Source organism: Colias croceus, chromosome 16 (assembly GCF_905220415.1).
Source record: "Colias croceus chromosome 16, ilColCroc2.1".
Taxonomy (NCBI): domain Eukaryota; kingdom Metazoa; phylum Arthropoda; class Insecta; order Lepidoptera; family Pieridae; genus Colias; species Colias croceus.
In genome coordinates this window covers 1,403,279-1,424,722 of record NC_059552.1, presented here as the reverse complement: position 1 = coordinate 1,424,722, position 21,444 = coordinate 1,403,279, and the positions used below count along the sequence as shown (strand labels likewise).

The 21,444-nt window shown below is 34.9% G+C and overlaps 2 protein-coding genes and 5 non-coding genes across 7 annotated transcripts; 5 read left to right on the top strand and 2 right to left on the bottom strand.

Moving 5' to 3' along the window:
• LOC123698649 (collagen and calcium-binding EGF domain-containing protein 1-like) lies at positions 1 to 14,184 on the top strand. The gene is made up of 9 exons (XM_045645387.1): positions 1 to 136; positions 5,199 to 5,327; positions 5,725 to 5,873; positions 6,569 to 6,711; positions 7,456 to 7,612; positions 11,946 to 12,043; positions 12,433 to 12,602; positions 12,944 to 13,089; positions 13,978 to 14,184. The coding sequence occupies exons 1-9, from the start codon at positions 15 to 17 to the stop codon at positions 14,154 to 14,156; spliced, it is 1,293 nt and encodes a 430-aa protein (XP_045501343.1). The 5' UTR covers positions 1 to 14; the 3' UTR covers positions 14,157 to 14,184.
• Positions 4,694 to 4,812, top strand: LOC123698789. The gene has a single exon (XR_006752456.1). It is a non-coding gene; the product is annotated as a 5S ribosomal RNA (ribosomal RNA).
• On the top strand, positions 6,346 to 6,464 carry LOC123698798. Its single transcript, XR_006752464.1, has one exon. It is a non-coding gene; the product is annotated as a 5S ribosomal RNA (ribosomal RNA).
• On the bottom strand, positions 9,677 to 9,795 carry LOC123698797. The gene has a single exon (XR_006752463.1). It is a non-coding gene; the product is annotated as a 5S ribosomal RNA (ribosomal RNA).
• Positions 14,185 to 14,655: 471 nt separating the features above from the next.
• LOC123698790 lies at positions 14,656 to 14,774 on the top strand. Its single transcript, XR_006752457.1, has one exon. It is a non-coding gene; the product is annotated as a 5S ribosomal RNA (ribosomal RNA).
• A 306-nt stretch (positions 14,775 to 15,080) lies between these two features.
• LOC123698472 (coatomer subunit epsilon) lies at positions 15,081 to 20,220 on the bottom strand. Its single transcript, XM_045645110.1, has 7 exons — positions 20,111 to 20,220; positions 19,159 to 19,350; positions 18,743 to 18,834; positions 18,306 to 18,471; positions 17,422 to 17,533; positions 16,508 to 16,623; positions 15,081 to 15,257 (listed from the first exon to the last, which is right to left on the bottom strand). The coding sequence occupies exons 1-7, from the start codon at positions 20,207 to 20,209 to the stop codon at positions 15,129 to 15,131; spliced, it is 906 nt and encodes a 301-aa protein (XP_045501066.1). The 5' UTR covers positions 20,210 to 20,220; the 3' UTR covers positions 15,081 to 15,128.
• Positions 20,221 to 20,640: 420 nt separating this feature from the next.
• Trnae-uuc lies at positions 20,641 to 20,712 on the top strand. The gene has a single exon. It is a non-coding gene; the product is annotated as a tRNA-Glu (tRNA).
• Positions 20,713 to 21,444: the final 732 nt, after the last annotated feature.

The following is a 21,444-nucleotide window of genomic DNA, read 5'->3' as shown; positions in this document are numbered from 1 at the left end:
CGGGCGCAGTCACGATGCGCGCGCCGCCCGGCTCCGCGGGTCTCATGCTCCTCGCCATCTATACACCCCTGGTACTCGCCACTCAGGACACGGGGTATTACGCTGAAGACGGTTACCATGACGACGTGCTTGACGTGTGAGTTTTCAGCACAGTGATCGTGAAGTGCTTTTAACAAAAGTTGTGACAGAGGAAATTAAAAAAAAAAGTTAACCCTATAGAAAAATTAGTGTACCTATGTAAAAGTCAGGTAATCTAGGAATGGGTATAGGAGCTTAACTTTAATGACGTCACGCCACAGATAACATTTTGTGTAAAATACCTAAATATAAAAAATCGCATGTAATAAGTTGTACATTATTTTGTGATAACGAGTTTTTATTTAGTGCAACGTGCATTTTCAGTGATAATAGTTGAGGTCATTGGGCTTTTGTTTATCATTAAACTTTGAAATCATTTGTTAATTAATATCAACGAAAATATAGACATAAATTTATAGTCTTTCTTGTCTGTTTTCATTCAAGGTTTTAAAAACATGATCAAAAAGATAATCAGAAACAACTTCGTACCTTTTGCAAAACTGAAAAATTACAACATTTCGTGTGTAAAAGATTAACTTTGTTTCAAGATAAGTATTCTGTACCTACTGATTGGATTGAACGGGATTATAGGTACCTACCTACTCCTCTTTATTTGAACTCCAGCTGTATGTCCTATAATCACTGAATCACTGACATTAGATAATAATTATTACAACTATTACTTATTGGGTGGCTGATGGTGATCCCCATATTCCCCATCCCGTCGCGTCCCCATCATAGGTCAATTAATTGATACTTCGTAAGAATTATAACACATCTGAAACATTATCAAAGTGTTTACATTTTTACTGTAATAATATGGTCTGACATCCTGGCTGTAGTTAAAATGATATTCCGATATAAAGCCGAACCCAAATCAGGTTATATAGAAACAAGTAGATATAATAAGATTATAGGCGTAGGTAGTAGATAAAATATGTAATCACTAGCTGTGCCCGGTGCCCCGCAGTTTCACCCGCATTGCTCAGCTCCTGTAGGTCTTAGCGTCGTGATATATATAGCGTACAACCTTCCACGATAAAATATAGGCTATCTAACACCGAAAGAATTTTAATAGGACCATTAGTTCCTGAGATTAGCGCGTTCAAACGAAGAAAAAAACAAACTCTTCAGCTTAATAATAATATTAAATAAGTATAGATATCAAAAATTGTTACAATTTATACCCTTCAATAATATTGCTATAGTAATTCGCTGACTAGAGTTAGTAAAAGTCACCAGTCTCCACACTTGTTCTATCCAATGTAATGTGTTTTTACAGTTACGCCTCTTCCTATTACATTTTCTGTTTAAAACACAAATCGTTAAATTAATTTAATATACCATCTAATCCAGATGCCGATGTCATTTCCTCCCTTCGTAGGTAATTACTTCATATTATATTACTATGTGCGTCAGAGCGTAATATTTTATTAGCACCCAAATCTTCAAGATCATTTTAAATTGACAACTTTTCCCTTTACAGTACCGTCAGTACTCAGTACATTTATAATATATTATATATACTTATTTTTTATAGGCTGCAATAAAATTTTGAAAGACTTGATCATCTTGTTTCCGTCGTATACCTACCTCGAAATCCTAAACTTGTTATAACTTTATATTTCAGTAAACAATTGTCTGAGTGTCAATCTAGGTTATATTTCCTTATTTCAAAAGAAAATAAAAAATTTCAATGCATTCTGCAAGATTCACTAAGAGCAAGGCGTCCCTGATCCACAATTAACTATTTCTGCTCCATGTAAAAATACACTCTTAGTCATATTCTTTCTGTATTTTGATTGATGTCTCAGCGTCGTAATTTCCTTATCTATAAGTAATACATAATTATCATTTTCTCAAGCAGGAAAGACTTTCTCATCCGGTGACATCTTTAATGTATCTTACTAATATAATAACTAATGACTGATACTTAGGTCTTAATAAAACAGTTAAGGATGCCAACATCTTCTCTAACTTTTTATTTTTAAGGCGTTCGTTATTTATATCTAAAACTTAAATCAACATATATGTTTTTATAATAAAATAAAAACAGCAAGATTAATGTAGCAGCAGTGCAGTGTCTTGAAAAGTATTTTAGATTGATTGCAGTGGAGGTACTCCAACCAAAGTGAATCACTACATAGTATAAAACAAAGTCGCTTTCTCTGTCCCTATGTCCCTTTGAAACTACGCAGCGGATTTTGATGCGTTTTTTTTTAAATATAGTATAGATTGATTCAAGAGGTAGGTTTTAGTATATAATTTATTAGGTTTTAGACAAAGCGGGCGAAGCCGCGGGCGGTAAGCTAGTGAATAATAAAAGAAAATACTTAGGTATAAAGATTCTAAACGCAATAGTTTTGTTGAAAATTGAGGTATCTAATAATATAAGTAATCTGTGCAGTGTGCTATTGATTAGCGAGGGCAGAGTTGTGTTTGTTCAATTGATTAGTCACCTTCAGTAATTACACTGAAGTTTGTACCTATTTCTGACAAAAGCTTTTAATCAGACATAGGCGTAGCATATTATAGCAAACTAGCTTACCGGCCGCGGCTTCACCCGCTTTGTCTAAAACCTAATAAATTGTATACTAAAACCTTCCTCTTGAATCACTCTATCTATTAAAAAACCGCATCAAAATCCGTTGCGTAGTTTTAAAGATTTAAGCATACAAAGGGATATAGGGACGGAAAAGGCGACTTTGTTTTACTATGTAGTGAAGCGATACTAACGTAAAATTTTCGAAATTATTTTTTATGCTATCAACATACCTCGATAATAACTGATAACTACACGGAGATCATAACTGTCCGGAAGTAAATTAAGAGAACCGTTGTATAATGATGGACGTTATGAGTTGCATAACGCCATGGACTTCGGGGAAGCGAGATCAAAGTGTTATTTATATCCTTACTGGCTATACGAATATAGTTTATACTTTATAACAGGGCATTGTATGCAGACCGCCATCATAATTACTCTCACTCCAATTCACTGCAGTGCAGGTCGTTGAACCCTTGCACTTGTTTTACCATCTTTGGTATTGTTTTTAAAACTTGCAAGGGTCTTGGCAATCGCGTAAATGTTATGTGGGCCTGTATTGTGAACTTAGTATAGGCAGTAAGTTCAGTTTTTTAAGAATTTGACAAAATCAAATTATATTTAAATAACAGAGGAAACATATTAGGTACATTTTATACATTCGTATTAAATATTAAACCGTTAATTATTATGCTAACCCAAGCTGGAACAAATCCATGAAATTCAGAATCAAGAAAATCGATCTAATCGTTCTTGAATTAGGTAGATTATCTATAAATAGGAAATCATTGATTTTTTTCTATTGCAATAGTACTATTTTGTTTTACCAGGAAAAATATTACTTAAATTAACTATTTTGGCACAAATATATTAAAGTCCAAAAGTTAAATGGAATTACTCTGTCCTGATAAGTGGAACTGATGATTTCATATGAATTCGTTCTCGTAATTATGATAAGATAAAACTACGTCATTGTATGCGCGTTGTATATAATATTGTACTTTGTATACATAGTAAACTACTTACAGTCTTACACACTACTATGAATGATGAGTATAGTCTTTTAACAAATAAGCTGTAAATCCAGTCTATATCTCGACAGATTTAGTCTTAGCACAGATAATAATAAAGATAATAACCCCGCAGGGCACCTTGTGGCGAGGTGTCTGGGAGTAGCGACCCCGCGGGAACCGAGCGCTCCCGGGGGAGGTCCCTGTCCTCACCTCTGGGCTGTCCCGGTGGCAGTTCGGAGTGAACAATGACGAGGTTCAGGATCCCCTACCTCTGGCTTGCCTTTGTTGGCCGTCCAGAGTGGAGCCGCTAGAGCTATATGCTCGGGGGCGGAAGTGTCTAATGGCGTAATAGCGGGGAAACCCGCTCCGGGCCCGCGGGCCCGCGATGGTGAAACCGATGCCGCACCTCTCTACACCCCCAGCCGTTCAGCTGATGTTGCCCCCTTGTTGCCATTATCGGTAACCTCTTTGGGAGCCCATCGACCGAACTGGCGAGTCACCGTCTGCCATAATTTTCAATTTTTAATATTGAAAAGGCAGACGTCCATAGTCCCCATAGACCCAATATACCAGTCCATCTAACACCCCCTTCCATAACCCAGTTTTATTCATTTCCATTTTTCTGCAATAGTCCTACATTGGCCGCGGACTGCCCAGGGCTGTATCTCTGTAGTGCAGCCATGGGCAGGCTGCGGCTGGTGTCCCACAACACAAAAGGGCCTCTGCGTGTTGGACCTGTGTCCCCACGTAAGCCTTCCAAATGACCGGATATCATCCTTACGGCGATACCCGTGTATTATGGAAAGATAATAAACTTTTTTTTTCTAATTTTATTTATGGACTGAGTCAATATAATAAACTGGTTTGTATATTATGATGTCCTTAGTTATTTAAGGAGTTAAGTTCTGCGACCCATTATTTGCCAATAAGATGATGATGAACACGAAAATAATATATTAATTTTCATTAACATTTTGTTATTTTTATATCCGATGGTGCTTTTTATAGGGATTTTAATAATGGTACATATACAATAAATAAATTGGAACATGTAATTGCCAATGTCCATACCACGTTGAATACACCGGTTCTCGTCCGATCACCGAAGTTAAGCAACGTCGGGCGCGGTCAGTACTTGGATGGGTGACCGCCTGGGAACACCGCGTGATGTTGGCTTTTTGCTTTTTTACTGTATTTTATATTAATTTTTGTTCAATCGTTTTTCATTAGCTTTATCTTTTCTTATTATTCACTTTCTACATAAGTTCCAGGTACCTACTAAAATAAGCAATCCTATTGATTATTCCAGATGAACGGATTACGGACAGAAGGACAGACAAACAAAAAATATATTAAAAGGCTATTCTGTAAAACACAGTACACGTTTAAGAAAACCCATTTAAATAACTGACACATACCTACTTGAATTTGCTAAAAAGTAAAAACGTTCTTATATTTATTTTCTCTCAAAAAACTCTTGACCCCTTGCTACCATTTAATTTAAGAACCATGTCTATAAAATATCCTAACAATTAAAATAATCTTCATACTTTATGTTGCAGGATTGACAAAAGTGCAGAATGTCCTACTGACCGAGTCCTTCGATCGCGAGAGACTTGCAGGGTTGGCGGCGCTGATGTCCAGTGCATACAACTGCATTGCTGCGAAACGCACAATTATATCGCTGGCCGGTGAGAAATCATATTTTTTTTACTTGTAGTAATATTCTAATATTCAGTAGTCAATATTGAAACTGCGTCGGATCGCTGAACGACATTTGAACATCGTGCATAATTTAAAAAAAAATGATGAAAAGTTTTTTACAAATTATACATTACAACTTCAACTTATTTGGTGCAGACTCTGTGATTATTTATACATAGGACCGCTTAATTAATTTAAAAAAAAAATTCATTCTGTATCGCAATTGAGCAAATTGAAGTGAATAACCATATTTCCGGCTTCCCGGTTTAATTTAAAGTGCTTTTTGAAAATTTTTGGCATTTTAGCAACTTTAGGTAGGAACCGCGATACTTCTCATGATGTATAATATAGTAGTTTCAATAGTACTTAGTATATTTCTTCCAGATGTGTCCCAAAAACCGTGAACCCTTGTAGCTTGCGGCTGTGCGAACAGGCGTGTGAGGTGAAAGAGGACCGTATGTGGTGCACCTGCTACCAGGGGTTCAGCTTCAGCGAGGACCATTATAGGAGGAAGACGCAGCCCTATTGTATAGGTGGGTTATATATTTTGTTATATTTAATTCATACGTGTAAAAGATACGGACAATGGACATAATATTTGTTATCTAGAGGTGTCTAGAGATATTTTTGAAATTAGTGAAAAAATTCAGAACAAATTTGTGTAACACAAAACGTTCCCTAATTTTACATAAGAATATACCTAATAATTATAATAGATAATTATGCAAGATCTTTGTAAATTATAACGAACTGGCTGAGCCGACACGTTGTCTTCACATTTTATTAGTTTTATTTTAGTCGCATTTTTTTTTTGAGTTTTTCTATCGTAAGATCCTTCTCCTAACAATAACTAACACATCAAAATAAGAATTATCGAAATCGGTCCAGCCGTTCACACATAATGCCGCGTGACCAAGGGAAATAGGCATTCATTTTTATAGAGATTATTAAGATTATGTAGGTACATCACCAAAAAATATGATACAAAATTTCATTCAAGTAATCGCCAACGTCCATACCACGTTGAATACACCGGTTCTCGTCCGATCACCGAAGTTAAGCAACGTCGGGCGCGGTCAGTACTTGGATGGGTGACCGCCTGGGAACACCGCGTGATGTTGGCTTTTTGCATTTTTTTTTAATTTATTAAAACCTCGTATTCATTTTATTTAGGATTAAAAGAAATCAGTATTTGGCAATTTATTATTTTTATTTGTTTTTTTTTCAGACATAAACGAGTGTTTAGATAACAATGGTGGGTGCGACCAGAAGTGCGTCAACGACCCTGGTGGCCACCACTGCGAGTGTGTGCCGCCCTTTACCATCGCTGATGACGGCAGGAAGTGCATCCGCCCTGTGGTTACTGTGCCGGTGAGATATTATAATAAGGCTTCTAGAGAATATAGGAAAGAAAGAAAGGAATTTATTATTATTAACAACTTTATCATTATAGTTTACTCATTGTTTTCTTCTTACAAAACAACTGATTTCAATTGAAATTGAAGAAATTCATATTATAATCTAATTCATCGACATTATCAAGTTATAGTTGCTCAAAAATACTGAAAAAATTGAATGTCTTCTGCGGTATGAGGTCCCATTCTCTCTTCAACTGTTCGTAACGTTGTTGTTTCATGATCCAATCCAACACAAAAATATTGTTTTCATTCGAATTCAGTACTCCCTGAGTAGAACTTAACTGCTTTATAATGTCAGCTGTTAGTGTTACTAGTGATACTTCCTACTAATATTATAAATGCGAAAGTTTGTGAGGATGGATGTGTGTGTATGTGTGTATGTTTGTTACTCTTTCACGCAAATACTACTGTCTACTGAACCGATTACAATGAAATTTAGCACACATATAGAGGGTAACTTGGATTAACACGATAGGTTTTATCCCGGAAATCCCACGGGAACGGTCTCGGAACTATGCGGACTTTTCTTTGAAAACGAAAAAGCTAGTAATGTAATATATTATGGTGTTAGTAAATTATTGTAATGAACTAATGAATGCTTAGGAGCCGCTGCCGCTCGTCCGCGCGGCATCGCGTTGCTACGCGCCGATTGTAGTTAGTTATTATAATAATATTATCTGTGAAGGAATATTTCCAGGAGCCGTTGCCGCTCGTCCGCGCGGCGTCGCGTTGCTACGCGCCGTGCGACACCGTGTCGTGGCTCTCCCGCAAGGTGAAGCTGCTGAGTGACCAGCTGCACTCCACGCAGGCGGCGCTCAAGAAGCTGTTAGATAGCCCCGCGCTGAAGGGGGAAGGTGGGTTTAGGAAGGAATTGAGCAATTCCATTAGTAATACTAAGTAGTATATTATTATTAGTCTGTGGTAATACTAATATAGGTACCTAATACTGTAACTACTTTACAACACGCAGTCTTTAGCAAATAAATATTAATTTATTTAATGTAGGGGAAAGTGGTCACCATTCGTACGCGGGGCACATTCGTACAGTCAGTATAACAGAAATACTAAACGGCGCACAAACACGCCTTTGCCTGTGTGCGTAGACATATCGGTCGCCATGTTGCTAGCGGATTGACGCGCCACTCATACTACGGAGCATGAGCTGATAAGACGTGACGCATTTTCGCGCGCGGTGTGTAAAATTTTTACGTAAACTTCGTTGGAAATTGTAAGTAGAATTGTTATGTTTTTGATAAAATGGTGATGGTTCATTAATGATAACATTGTTTATTTTGAGCTTTAATTGTTATATTTATAAAAACAAATTGGAATTTGTATAAAGCTTTATTTTAATTTTGTGTAAAGGCGTGGGGTGCATTCGGACACCCAGACAGGGGGCACATTCGTACGCGTACGAATGCTTCAAAGTTGAAAATAGCGTTGAATAATTGGCGCATGTCGAATCCTGGCAAAACAATCAACATTTATAATATTCCTAAACTGGTAAAACTTGCATATTTTGAATCATTCACCGCAAAAAATATTACAAGTGGATTTGAAAAGCCAGGTATATGGCCGTTCAATGAAATGGCCTTCAGCGATGAAGATTTTGCTCCCATTAATGTAAAGAATTTAAAAGAATAGAACAGGAAAGGAAAGCCAGAGCCAAAGCAGTGAAACGTAGTTTAAAGGAACTTAATTCAGAACAAAAGAAAAAGAAAGCTAAGAAAATAGAAAGCAAAGATGATTCAAGTGAATCTGAAGGATCGCAATTTAGCTTGCGGGAGAGTTCAACATCTCCAGTTGATTTAGAAATGGACGAAGAGACTGATGATCGTAGTATCAATAACTATTTAAATGTGACACCAGAGAAAATCAAAGATAATTGTTATGTTTTGGTAAAATTTGAAAAAAAGACTTCTATTGTCTCTTGTCTCTATTATGTCGGAAAAGTTCTCTGTCATTATTCGGATACAGAGATGATATAAGTTATCTTCGGAAGAAACCGGGATTGTCATGGTCCTTCATTTTCCCTGATATAGAAGACATACATACTGTGTATATCAGCGATGTCGCCATGATTCTCCCTGATCCTCAACCACGAACGGGCTTACACTTTACAGTGAATTTAAATAAATATGTATAATATGCAATAAGTTCCAAAGAACGCATTTTAAGTTTAAATTGTCAAAGACTGTACAACGGTGTTATCCAATGATTGCAAACACCTCATTTTGACTGATTGTAAAGCGTCGATTGATTGTAAATCGTGTAAACTAAGGATGAACAATTTTATTTTTTGTTATTTTTCTAAAGAAAGATTTATCGACTATGAGTCAAGTCACAAGTAATTAAGTTAGTTCTTTGATAAATTAATATTTTTATAATAAATAATAAAAAAATTCACATCTTTAATTGGCTTTTTAATTTCCTGTATGAATCTACCCCATGCCGTATGAAGGTACCCCACCTACTGTACGAACGTACCCCGTACGTGGGGTACGTTCGTACAAATATCTTATCATTGATAAATGGCTATAACCCTTTAACCTTTTGACATATAAGTTCAGAACTTTTTTTATAACAAACTACAATATATTTGGTATACTTAGGTACATTAACTAGATAAATTCGACAATTAATCATAAAGTAAAAAAATAATATCTAAAAACTGTACGAATGGTAACCACTTCCCCCTACTTAATATATTAAATTGTCTTATATTAATAAAAATAAATATCTTCGGCAAACGACTTATCAATAGTAGAAACTAGAAACATTGTTAGAAAAACTAAAATAATAAAATGCGTTTTAAAATTTGTCAGAAAAAAAGGTATAGTTGATCGCAAATATTATGAAAGTCGTAAAAAAGCAGATTTCCAAATAATACATAAATTTTATTAAAAAAATAATCAAAAAGCCAACATCACGCGGTGTTCCCAGGCGGTCACCCATCCAAGTACTGACCGCGCCCGACGTTGCTTAACTTCGGTGATCGGACGAGAACCGGTGTATTCAACGTGGTATGGACGTTGGCGATAGTTGTAGAGAAAATGTTGAACCAAAGTTTCATGAATCACTGATAACGTTGCTGATAACTTATTCAATACTTTTTACATCCACACCAATTAACTTTTGTATTTTTTAACCCTAGAATACTAAACATCGCCTGACAGGCCGCGTGTGGTCAGTTTTTTCCGATTATTTCAAGTACGCATCCGCGAAGCATATTGTGCTTTCACGCCAATTCGGTATTCTCCGAGCCGCAGTAGCCAACGCAAGCGGGCCAGGCTCGGATGCTTTGTTTACGAAATATAAAGCACTCAGTCGCTTGGGAGGCGATCATTAGTATTTACGGTAAGTTTAATTTTTGGTAACTATTTTTTGTTTTGCGATTTTTTTAGCATGTAGCTATGTTATAACTTTCGAAATGTTTATTTTATTTTTAGATGGATCTCAACGACGAACAAATAGCCGATTTTTTACTAAATGAGAACTCTGACAGTGAAACTGAGGACCACCTGGAAATGGATCCTTATGACTCTGACGATGCGTGGCAGATCCTTCTTTCGTCGAATTTCGACGGGAAAAAGACTTAGAAAATATTGTACTAGATGACCAGAACCCCTGAACATATAATTACTAGTGATGCAACGAATACTACTTTTACGAATACGAATACGAATACGAATACGAATATCAAACCTACTATTCGGCGAATACGAATACGAATACGAATATCTAGCCTTGGTAATAAAAGACTTATTTATTTAATGAATGTTTACTCTTCTAATAATTAAAATTTACAATAGGCAAATTTTTATTTAAAAAACATAACATTCGTAGATTTTCTGGTTTTAGGCGATTTTTTTCAGTCTGGATGTTTCCAGGCGTTGAAAAAAGTCTTTCCGAAGCGACTGTACATGGCTTCAGTGAAAAATATTGTTGGGCGAGTTTTTTCTGACTGGAAAATGGACATCTTCTCGCCAAAAGGCCAGTGGATCAGCAGTCTCTGAACACGTCATATTTTTTCGCTCGATTTTTAAATTTGTAGTAAATAGAGTTGCGTAAAAAAATATTCGTTTTAAAAATTCGTATATTCGCCGAATACGAATATTCGGTAAATGTCTACTATTCGGCGAATACGAATATTCGTATTCGTATTCGTTGCATCACTAATAATTACATAGCCAGAACATAACAATAAAAATTACTGCTTGGAACATCGCTCTCCAAACTGCAGTTCCTGTGACAAAAAATATATCTGAGTTCAAATTAGTTTTTAGACAAAACTGTAATGTTGCCATAAGTTTTATTAAGATTTTTAAGAAGTTTATAAACTCAATAGTATAATGATGCCAAAAAAAAATAAGATGTAGAAGATTTTTTTTGTTTTAAGACTGTTCAAAGACTGTTATATTATAATAAAAAATGTTAATGACTTTAAGGTTTTAGTAAAAATTTTATTTTAAAGAAGAATGGTTCAGTTTAGTTTTTGCAAAGGTAGAGGTTTGCCTATTAATTTAGGTTACCTTTATAAATAAAAATAAGGAAAACTGATATAATTTACATATATTACACAGTTTTATATAAAAAGTAGCCTCCGGAGCGATCATTAGTATTAAGCTGTAGTAAATTTATATTAGTATTCTAGGGTTAAAGAACAGTCATGTTATCTTTTCCTATGTATTTAAGAATGCAAGCATTTCTATACATTAATAGTCAATACCTAGATTAGCAAATGGCACGATGATGATGAAAACAGCAACCAGAGTTTCTTGCCCGCTCTTCTTGTATTTAATAATTTTAATTTGCAGATATGATGCTGATCCAAAAGTTGTGAAATTGTCTGTAAATGTAATTTAAAGAGAAGTAGTATTATTTAGAGAGTAGTATTTGTATACGTAGTATATTATTATTAGTCTGTGGTAGTATTATTTAGAGCTGAGTAGCGACCCTTTTTAGCACCACACTGATTAGGAATAAGTTCTATTTTTTTTTCTTTTTTAATTTGTTGCTTTTGTTTTGTGTTTATTTTTTTTTCCTTTTATTATGTGTGTGGTGTTGAATAAACTTTTCTTCTTCTTCTTCTTCTTCTTCTAAAGACGTATTACTGAATTTATATATACATATATTAACATGAATTATTTACTAAAAATATTACTTACTTAGGTACTTTATTTTCAGGAGACGATCGCTTCGCGGAGGGCACGTATGCATATAGAGTGCTGGACGCCACGGCGCCGCTAGAGGGCGGCTACTGTAGGTGCGAGAGAGGGCCCAGGGTAAGGAAATTAATATTAAAATATAATGAAAAATGTATCACATACATCATCTACACAAATATGCGCTATTTGAAATGAATTACTCACTTCACCAGCAGAAAGTAAGTATGTACAATCATTTCTGAGAGACGTAGGCAATAATATTTTGTTTTGAATTATCCTCGGCTGACCCAACCGGAGCCGGGAGGCAGAACGAACTATTAGCGACTAGTCGTAAATAAAACGTTACAATATTTCACATTTATTTTAAGATAAAGTACAAGTATTATCAAGTCGGATACTTAATAGATAATTAAGTAGCCAATATGTTAAAAACGTCGTTTGGTAAAATAAATTAATAAATAAAATCTATGAATACAATCTATAGTTAAAGTCTTGCATTTCTTCAGGGTCCACCAGGGCCGCCAGGTATGGAGGGACCGAAAGGCGACACCGGGCCCCGAGGGCCGCGCGGGTCGAGAGGCCCCAACGGCTCTATGGACCTGATGCTGCTTCTGCTGGCTGATGTTAGACATGACATACGGAATTTGGAAGCACGAGTTTACAAGAATGGGGAAAAGTAATGAGTTTATTGTTTGCAATATTTAAAAACTAAAATACTTTTTTATGTAATGCACATCATATACTTTTCGTTAAAACACCGTCTTGCGCCAAAGATTCTCAATTTTCTAATAAATAATTATTAAATGATTTATTAGTGATACAATTTCTTTACAAATTATGATAGTTAACTTATATGTTAGGTAGTTACTTTATTCAATTAAAAAAAAACGGGAAAAGCCAAATTCGCTTTTTCAATTATTTTAAAATCTCTTAACGAAAAACAATGGAACCACAACTTATCCTACTTAGACCAGATTATCATTTAATCTACACGATTCATTTAATATCTGATTTCAGGCCAGAACGCTTCAACCTGCAAAAAGCATGGCGTGAACAGAAGAAGCAAGAAAAGCTGCAGCGCGGGAACAGTACGCGGCAAGAGCTGGAGGCCTACACCGCGCCGCCCGTCGAGGGGCCAGAGGAAGTGGAGATTAATACGCATGGTAAGTTAACTGTTATTATAAATGCATTTTGTTACTCATAATTACATAATATTATGCAGGGCTAGATTTAATTTTCCTATTGTGTAGAAATTTGATAGCAAATATTTTTTGTTTGATGGTTAATGCCTCGATTAATCCTAGTGTTAATCCGTCACTGTCGTCATATTTTTCACAATATTATAAATAATAGATGGCACTGAATGCGTGTCCCATATTACCACGTACTTAGGGTATAAAATACATAGTACATAATACATCTAATATATATTATAAAGGCGAAAGTTTGTATGAATGTATGAATGTTTGTTACTCTTTCACGTAAAAACTACTGAACCGATTACAATGAAATTTAGCACACATATAGAGGGTAACTTGGATTAACACATAGGATAGTTTTTATCCCGGAAATCCCACGGGAACGGGAACTATGCGGGTTTTCCTTTGCAAACGCGGGCGATGTCGCGGGAGGAAATCTAGTACATATATTATAATTGTGAAAAAAGCGTGGGGCGCCTTTCAAGAGCTGATTAAATACATGGCACCCCACGCTTTTTATGTATTGGTTATTTATTTTTTTATTTATTTATTTATTAATACTTTATTGCTCTTAAAAATTACAAATTGAGACTTAATCTAGGATACATTGTAACAAACGGCGGCCTTATCGCTAAATAGCGATTTCTTCCAGACAACCGGTTGTACAGAGAGAAATTAAATAAAGGATAGGAGTAGTTGTACAGAGAGTAATTAAATAAAGGATAGATAGTTATTGTTTAATTCCTAGAGTAGGTAATAATTATATTTTACTTTTTGGTGGTAGCTGTACCTACATATCCATCTTCAAAGCGTGTTTTTTAGTTTTTAAAAATATATATTTGTTATTTTCAGGCTTAACTGGTGAAATAACGCACGACACTACCACAGACTACTCATTCGCAAAGACCACCAACCCAGAAGTGACTGAACTCATAGAAATGGACGAGAAACTGCGTCAGTTCAGAAAACTCGCTGAGACTACTGCGGGTGATGACGACGTGGACACCGACTATGATTATAGCTTCTATTGATTGGAAATATATTACAGTTTTTGTTAAATTTCGTTTTATTTTTAATTTTAGCTACCTATAGTTTATGCGCTGCGTAATATTCATTGGTTAAATATTTATAGGAAAAGTTTGAAACGTTAAGTAGGTAGTAGGTTTAGTTTTGCAATTTTTTTTAAATGTAAGATACTTCATTCTATTGTTCCAATATTCAGCATTGGATAAATAAATTTTCAGCAACTTTATCAGTGACTAGCTTTCCGCCGGCGGCTCCGCCCGCGGTTTCAAAGAAACACTCGCATAGTTCCCGTTCCCGTGGAATTTCCGGGATAAAACCTACCCTATATTACTCGTGGATAATGTAGCTTTCGAATCGGTCCAGTAGTTTATGAGCCTATTTATTACAATCAAACAAACAAACAAAGTTTTCCTCTTTATAATTTATATTACCTAGTGTAGATGTAGATTAATATTTTAGTGTAGATTCATGAAAGTTTCGTTCAAAATTTTTATCAAAGCTATCGCCAACGTCCATACCACGTTGAATACACCGGTTCTCGTCCGATCACCGAAGTTAAGCAACGTCGGGCGCGGTCAGTACTTGGATGGGTGACCGCCTGGGAACACCGCGTGATGTTGGCTTTTTGCCGTTTTTTAATGTAAATTTTACGTATAATTTAATATTCATCTTGTGACATAATATTATTAGTTTATCAATCAATAACACAATATTACAGTAAATATGAAATTAGCACAGATCTAGATAATAGTTTAGGTCTAGGACTTTGAAAATTACTAAATATATTTAAGTACCACAGCTTATATAATATTTATTCTTTATCTGTACATAACAAGCTACAGAATGAATTAATTTTAATATTTTTACGTGGATACCTTTTGATATTTTTATCAGGTGAAGCTTATTAATTTTATAAATAAAACACACACTTCCGATAATACAATTTATTACATAGTTACATACAAACTACCCTACATTTAGCTAGCCACAGAGGGTTGGTATTGCGCAGTGAGACGCTTCAGTTCGTTCAGTTTGACGTTGTACTCGCGCGCGAACGGGTGTTCTGGGTGCGTGTCTAATAACTGCGCTATATAGCGGGATGATACCTGCAAATATAATTAAGGGGGGTTAGGCGGTCAGCGAAAATTCAGCTATTCGGTCCTGATGTAAGCGGTGAGGGGGTCCGCGTTTAGTATGGAATCAACGTGCTCGAAACTAAAAATCGTAAGCGCCATTCACATTTTTATCAAAAAGTGAATGAAAATATTTAGTATTTTCTAAATCTAAAACAGTCACGAAATCGACAAGGTAAATTATATATAATGATATATAATACCTATGTAGTTGTGATTTTATACGAATTATTATCGTAAAATACGGTTGTAATGAGCATTTATATGATACTAGATTTCCGCCCGCGGCTTCGCCCGCGTTTGCAAAGGAAAACCCGCATAGTTCCCGTTCCCGTGGGATTTCCGGGATAAAAACTATCCTATGTGTTAATCCAAGTTACCCTCTATATGTGTGCTAAATTTCATTGTAATCGGTTCAGTAGTTTTTACGTGAAAGAGTAACAAACATCCATACATCCATACTTACAAACTTTCGCCTTTATAATAGTATTAAGATTTCAGAGGTAACTTCAGGATTTTTTTTATCGAGCAAAATTTTTCCAATCGTGTTTTGGAAACAGTCATCCCATCACACATACGTTCTGTAATACATATTAAAAAAACTTCAATGTTTTCAATTATAGCTCATAGAAAACAGTCCATTTTGCCGTGTTCACCTACTAAGGCCCCTTAATAAAATTAACCTACCATTTACTAATACATACAAATTGCATATTTAAAAAAAGAGCGTGTGCTTCGCAGCACACGTGTCAGAAGTGAGACTTCTTTGGAAAAATTCAAAGATACCAATCGTCGCCTTACTCCATGACGTGACGGTATTGCCATGACGCGACCTTGAAATTTTGATCTCAACGCACTTTTCTTAAGTGCAGCAAAATTTCACTTAAAAAAAAAATTCAAGGCCAGTTAAAGGGCTTTAAGGCGGTTAAACCCGAAGAGGAAAGGGAGGGAAAAAAGTATGTATTTCTAGAACTTATGTGATATTCGAATACATATGGCATAAGCTCTAAAAATTCATACTTTTTTCATTGCCAAATATCATCAATAATCATTAAAAAGATCAGCCTTTAAACAAGCTCACTACTCTGCTATTTATTTAAAAATTATCACAATAATTTATGATTGTTTTTATTATTAATCCTTACATGCGTTCACCACTTATTATAATATTAGTATCATACAAAGAGAAATATAAATCTTATATATCTCATATTTCATACTACCTCTGGTGGTTTAGAGCTGTGTGCAGCGCTGACAGCCAGTCCCAGAAGCAGCTCCGGTTGTTGCGGGCAGCGGGCTTGTGCCTCTATTAACATTTGTTCAGCTTCCTCCCACATGCCTGAAAATAAATTATATTACTATTACATACCTACAAACACGGTATTACCACAAAACAATGTAAACACAGTCTAACTTTAAACAGGGATCTGTTAGTTTAATAGTTGTCTACATGAAATACGACAAACCAGATTAAAGCGAACCTGCGCTGAAAGTTAAACCCTGTCTAAAGTTTTAAGACAGAAAGTTTTCATTTGCAGGTAGAATAAAACCACTCGATGGCAGTTGTAAAAAAATACATCTTTATGTATTTCTCAATCAAATGCGTTAGCAACACATTTCCTTAATATTTTTAAAGTGAACATTTAGTTGTATATTGTATAACTACATACATTGAGCACTTTTTGGTAGGGGAAGATGTTATACGCTCGCGTCATTGACTTATATGTTTTCACTTCTATCTCTAGTCCTTTGACTACTTCCTTATTTTATCTATTTCATTATTTTCTACTATATAAGTCGGGTTTTCCTTTCTGACGCTATAACTCCAGAACGCACGAACCGATTTCCACGGTTTTGCATTCGTTGAAAAGGTCTCGGGCTCTGTGAGATTTATAGCAAAGAAAAGGTGTCTCAACGAGGTGGTAGCGAAACGGAGTAAGCTGGGTTTGCTAGTCTTCTATAATTCTATATAATAAAAACGAATCGCCAAGTGTGTAGCTAAGCGCGAAACGGCTAAATCGATTTCTTTTATTCTTTTTATATAACATTCCTCGAATTACGAGGATGGTTCTTATGGACACATGTACCACAGGAAAAGCCGGGGAGGACAGCTAGTTTTTAAATAAAACTAACTAACCTCTAGAAGCAGCAGCGGCCGCGCCCACAGCGGCTGGTCCGGCTCCAAGCGCTCCGAGCCTCTCCGCTAGCTCCATAATACTGTAGTGAGCGTCTTGCACTCCGGGACCACCCTGGAAATTAAAAATTATGATTAATATCTAATCAATCATTTATTTGTACTAATCATTTATTTATACTAATATTATAAAGCTGAAGAGTTTGTTTGTTTGTTTGAACAGACTAATCTCAGGAAGGCTAAATAGGCTATATTATGTAACAAAGACCAACAGGAGCGGAGCAATGCGGGTAAAACCGCGGGGCACAGTTAGTTAATAATAACCAATATACACAATCAAAAAAAAACGGAAACTTGTGCTTGTATGTCATTTTCAAAATTGTAATCAAAAGAAACAAATATCAAATCATAATCAAGTTTATAACTTTATGCTGTATTCACAAAACGTAACAGTAACATCTCAAGCTAGCTTTCAAAATAAAATCAATCATAACGGCATGAATTAAAGACAGATTTACGAAGCACTGAATCTGGATGGACTTTTTATCACGCATAGTGCATCTAGATTCTAGTTAATCGATCTCATTAATTTTAATATGTTAGTTTCACATAAAAGAAGTAGATTAGTTAGGTATACACATAAAGTTTCGGTAGTACGGTACTAGTACGGTTCTTAATTGTACCAATCATAATACAATTAAGTACCATACTAATTAATATGCTCATTGTATTAAAGCTAGGCACAATACCTATAGAATGTTGAAACATTTGTGTATACATTGCAAAACGCAAATTAATATAATTTGTTACTACCAAGCAATTATTTTCAGATAGCCTGTATTTACTTTCATTAAATTGTCCTAAAGAGCTAATTTATCTAAAAGTACCTGTGACAAATTCAGCCAAGCCTGTGCCAGCTGCGTCAAAGTGCCATCGTCTTCAATATCTTGCAACAACTTCAGTTGTTTGCGAGCTAGGTCCGGTCTGTTCATAGCGAGGAGACATTGTAGTGTGAACGCTCGTAGCTCGAGGGACTCGGCTCCGTGGAGGATCCTGGAATAGATATCAATTTTATGTACTTTCTTAGACTCGGAGCTCCTTGAAACTTGGCTCTGAGGAGTATCCTGGAAACGTTTTCTATGTAATGTAGTGTTGTAAAGGCTATATGATACTACTACACTACACTACCATAGTGTAGTGCCAAGATAGACAGAGTTCTGAATGTGAATAAAGAGTTTATGCACATAAATATGTATTTAAAATTACACCATTAATAATATGTTACCCATATCCATTATCCATCTTTATACAGTTTATGACTTACTTGAGTGCTGCCTCATAGTTGTCCTCATGGTAGTAAATAGTGGCGGCCACAATCAGGAATATGTCATTTGCCAGTTCTGTGCCCTTGGCCACCTGAAATGTACAAACAAGCTTAATAATTGAAAAATTCACTACAAAATAGTCCATTTTATATTCTGTACAGTAATTATACCATGTTTTTTACTAACAAATAAAAAATTCATCATTCTTAAAACCAGGAAAATTAAAAAAGTTGTCCATCATATTTTTAATAATGGTTTGCATCATAGATAGTAGTATTGCAATAACTATGACTTCATAAAAGTAAATTGAACATAAATATATCTTATTGCATCATTACTTTCATAACATCAATTTTTTTTATTTTCTTTAATAGTGATCTACTATTGTTTTATTTATTGTAAAAGCAATGTATACCCTAGCATCAACATCAGCAACAATAGCCGGTTTATTGGCACCCGGAGACAGGTAATCAACCAACGTCTTCAGCGGCTGCAGCAGAGGGTCCGCAGTCTTCAGCTCTTGCAGAACAATCCGGAAGTTCCCTTGCGCTATATATGAGCGGTACAGGAATGTGTCTCGCTGTAGTGCTATTAGTGGGGAGGAGGGCTGGAAATAGGTGGAAATTATTTATATTAATGTTTTGAAATTATGTAAGTAATTCTTTGTAAACAGACAACAAACCATACATTTTAAAGTGAGACACAGAAACAATTTATTTAAAAGTAAAACAGACATTTAATAAAAATTGTCAAATAGTAATTTAAAATCCAACAGAGAAAAGAAACTAGAAAGAAGACATTAAGGTGCATAAAATATGATACTTTAGAACATAATGCTTGTAAGCTATAATTTCTAATTGGATTGTTCACATTGGAACATTTGGTTTGATTCCATAAAACACAATCCTTATGAAACTCAATATAATATGTAGATTTATATAAATTTATAAAGAATAGAAAAAATTCGATCACGAGGCGGGACTCGGACCCGCATCCTTCGCGCCATTCCGGGGCGGATGCCTAACCAACTCAGCTACTCGTGACCCGCCTGAGTACATTCTGTTTATAAATACATATTCGCCTTTATGTTAACTAAAACATTAGGTTGTTTAGAGATATGTTGTTTAGATAAGAGATATTATGAGGATTAGCCCTCAAGTATTTTATTAAATACACATGTTTTTTACTAGGGAACAATATTAATAAAGAACAATAATTGTACTTAGGCGTTACCTATGATAAAATAATTTAAAAACATAACATCAGCCTGACTGAAATGTCAACACGTCATCGGCGTTCAATACATGAAAATAACTCTGTTATAGAACGCTTTACACATGGAATTGAATAGTTTTAGTAATACTTACATTCACATTTTGTGCCTCGTTAATGGCTTGTTGATAATTTCCAACATAAAATGCATTTTTCACATCGAAAAGTTCATCAACATCCTGCTGACGTGCCATCTTGACAAGTTTTTAATTAATTCTGAGTTCTGACATTGACAGTTATTTTGAGCTGTTTATCTGATGATTGAGTTTTCGTTTGAAAATTCATCGTGCATAATATGTATCAATACAACAAGATTATTTACATATCATTTATTTTTTTTATTATTAAAATGGGTACATATTCATTTATTATTTTTTAAAATTAAAATAAAATGGGTAGTCAATTCGTGCAAGCCATAAAAATATTATAATTGAATAAAATATTCATCATAAAATATTAAGCAATCCTTTATGTAATGTTATTTCTTTTTATTTAATCTAGAATATAGATGAAAAAGGTGAATTTATTATGCATTATCAAACTGCTACCTATTGAGTTTTTCACTCTTAAATTATTAATTTTACGAGTGTAGCAAAAATACAAATATTTCGAATCATCATGCATATCCCGTATGGTCTAGTGGCTAGGATACCTGGCTTTCACCCAGGAGGCTCGGGTTCGATTCCCGGTACGGGAAATCCCTTTTTATTTCTTTGTTTATTTTTATTTCATTTAATTTGATGAGCATTGTATATTTTTTTAGCTGTTTATTTTACGTTTTTATAATCACATAAAATAATAATATAGTTACTTCGTTTATTTTCGTATTTTGTTTTTTTACTATTGTAATTAGGGATGCGCCGAATACCGAATACATATTCGGTATTCGGCATATTCGGCATCTTTTTCACTATTCGTATTCGGCCGAATTATTCGGTTTAGGTGCCGAATATATTCGGTATGAGTATTTCTACTTTCTTGGCTATAGAACGAAATAAATAACTTCATATTATGAATGATTTATGTCATACTATACACAAGTCAAAGAAATCCTATGAAGAATGATTGAACCTAAGGTATACAGGGTGTAATCGTTAAGTGTGCACAGGCGATTATTCCGTAACTATAACAGATATCAAAAAACCTTAAACTGATATTGAAAGTACTATACCTATAACCTAATGAGTAAAAAGACAATAATAATTTTTTAAAAATAAAACGAGAAATATCCAAAAATGTTACATGAAACGCTCCCATACATTGTCCCATACAATGTTCGAGACGACATCCTCGATTTGGAATACCATTGTATTCCACATCGAGCTCTATTTACAGTCTCTAAATGAACTTTCATTAAAATTTGCGAAATAATTATAGCACAAAATCAAATAACAAAGCAAAACCTTTCATATTAAATGTTTGAAATAGT

What these genes read in the sequence shown, in the direction of transcription:
- LOC123698649 (XM_045645387.1), top strand. Translation starts at nt 15, where the DNA reads ATGCGCGCGCCGCCCGGCTCCGCGGGTCTCATGCTCCTCGCCATCTAT. An exon ending in CACAATTATATCGCTGGCCG is followed by an intron (nt 5,328 to 5,724) that starts GTGAGAAATCAT and finishes TATTTCTTCCAG; the next exon opens with ATGTGTCCCAAAAACCGTGA. An exon ending in AGTGGAGATTAATACGCATG is followed by an intron (nt 13,090 to 13,977) that starts GTAAGTTAACTG and finishes TGTTATTTTCAG; the next exon opens with GCTTAACTGGTGAAATAACG.
- LOC123698472 (XM_045645110.1), bottom strand. Translation starts at nt 20,209, where the DNA reads ATGGCACGTCAGCAGGATGTTGATGAACTTTTCGATGTGAAAAATGCA. An exon ending in TTGCTGATGTTGATGCTAGG is followed by an intron (nt 18,835 to 19,158) that starts GTATACATTGCT and finishes TGTACATTTCAG; the next exon opens with GTGGCCAAGGGCACAGAACT. An exon ending in ACAGCTCTAAACCACCAGAG is followed by an intron (nt 15,258 to 16,507) that starts GTAGTATGAAAT and finishes TTATATTTGCAG; the next exon opens with GTATCATCCCGCTATATAGC.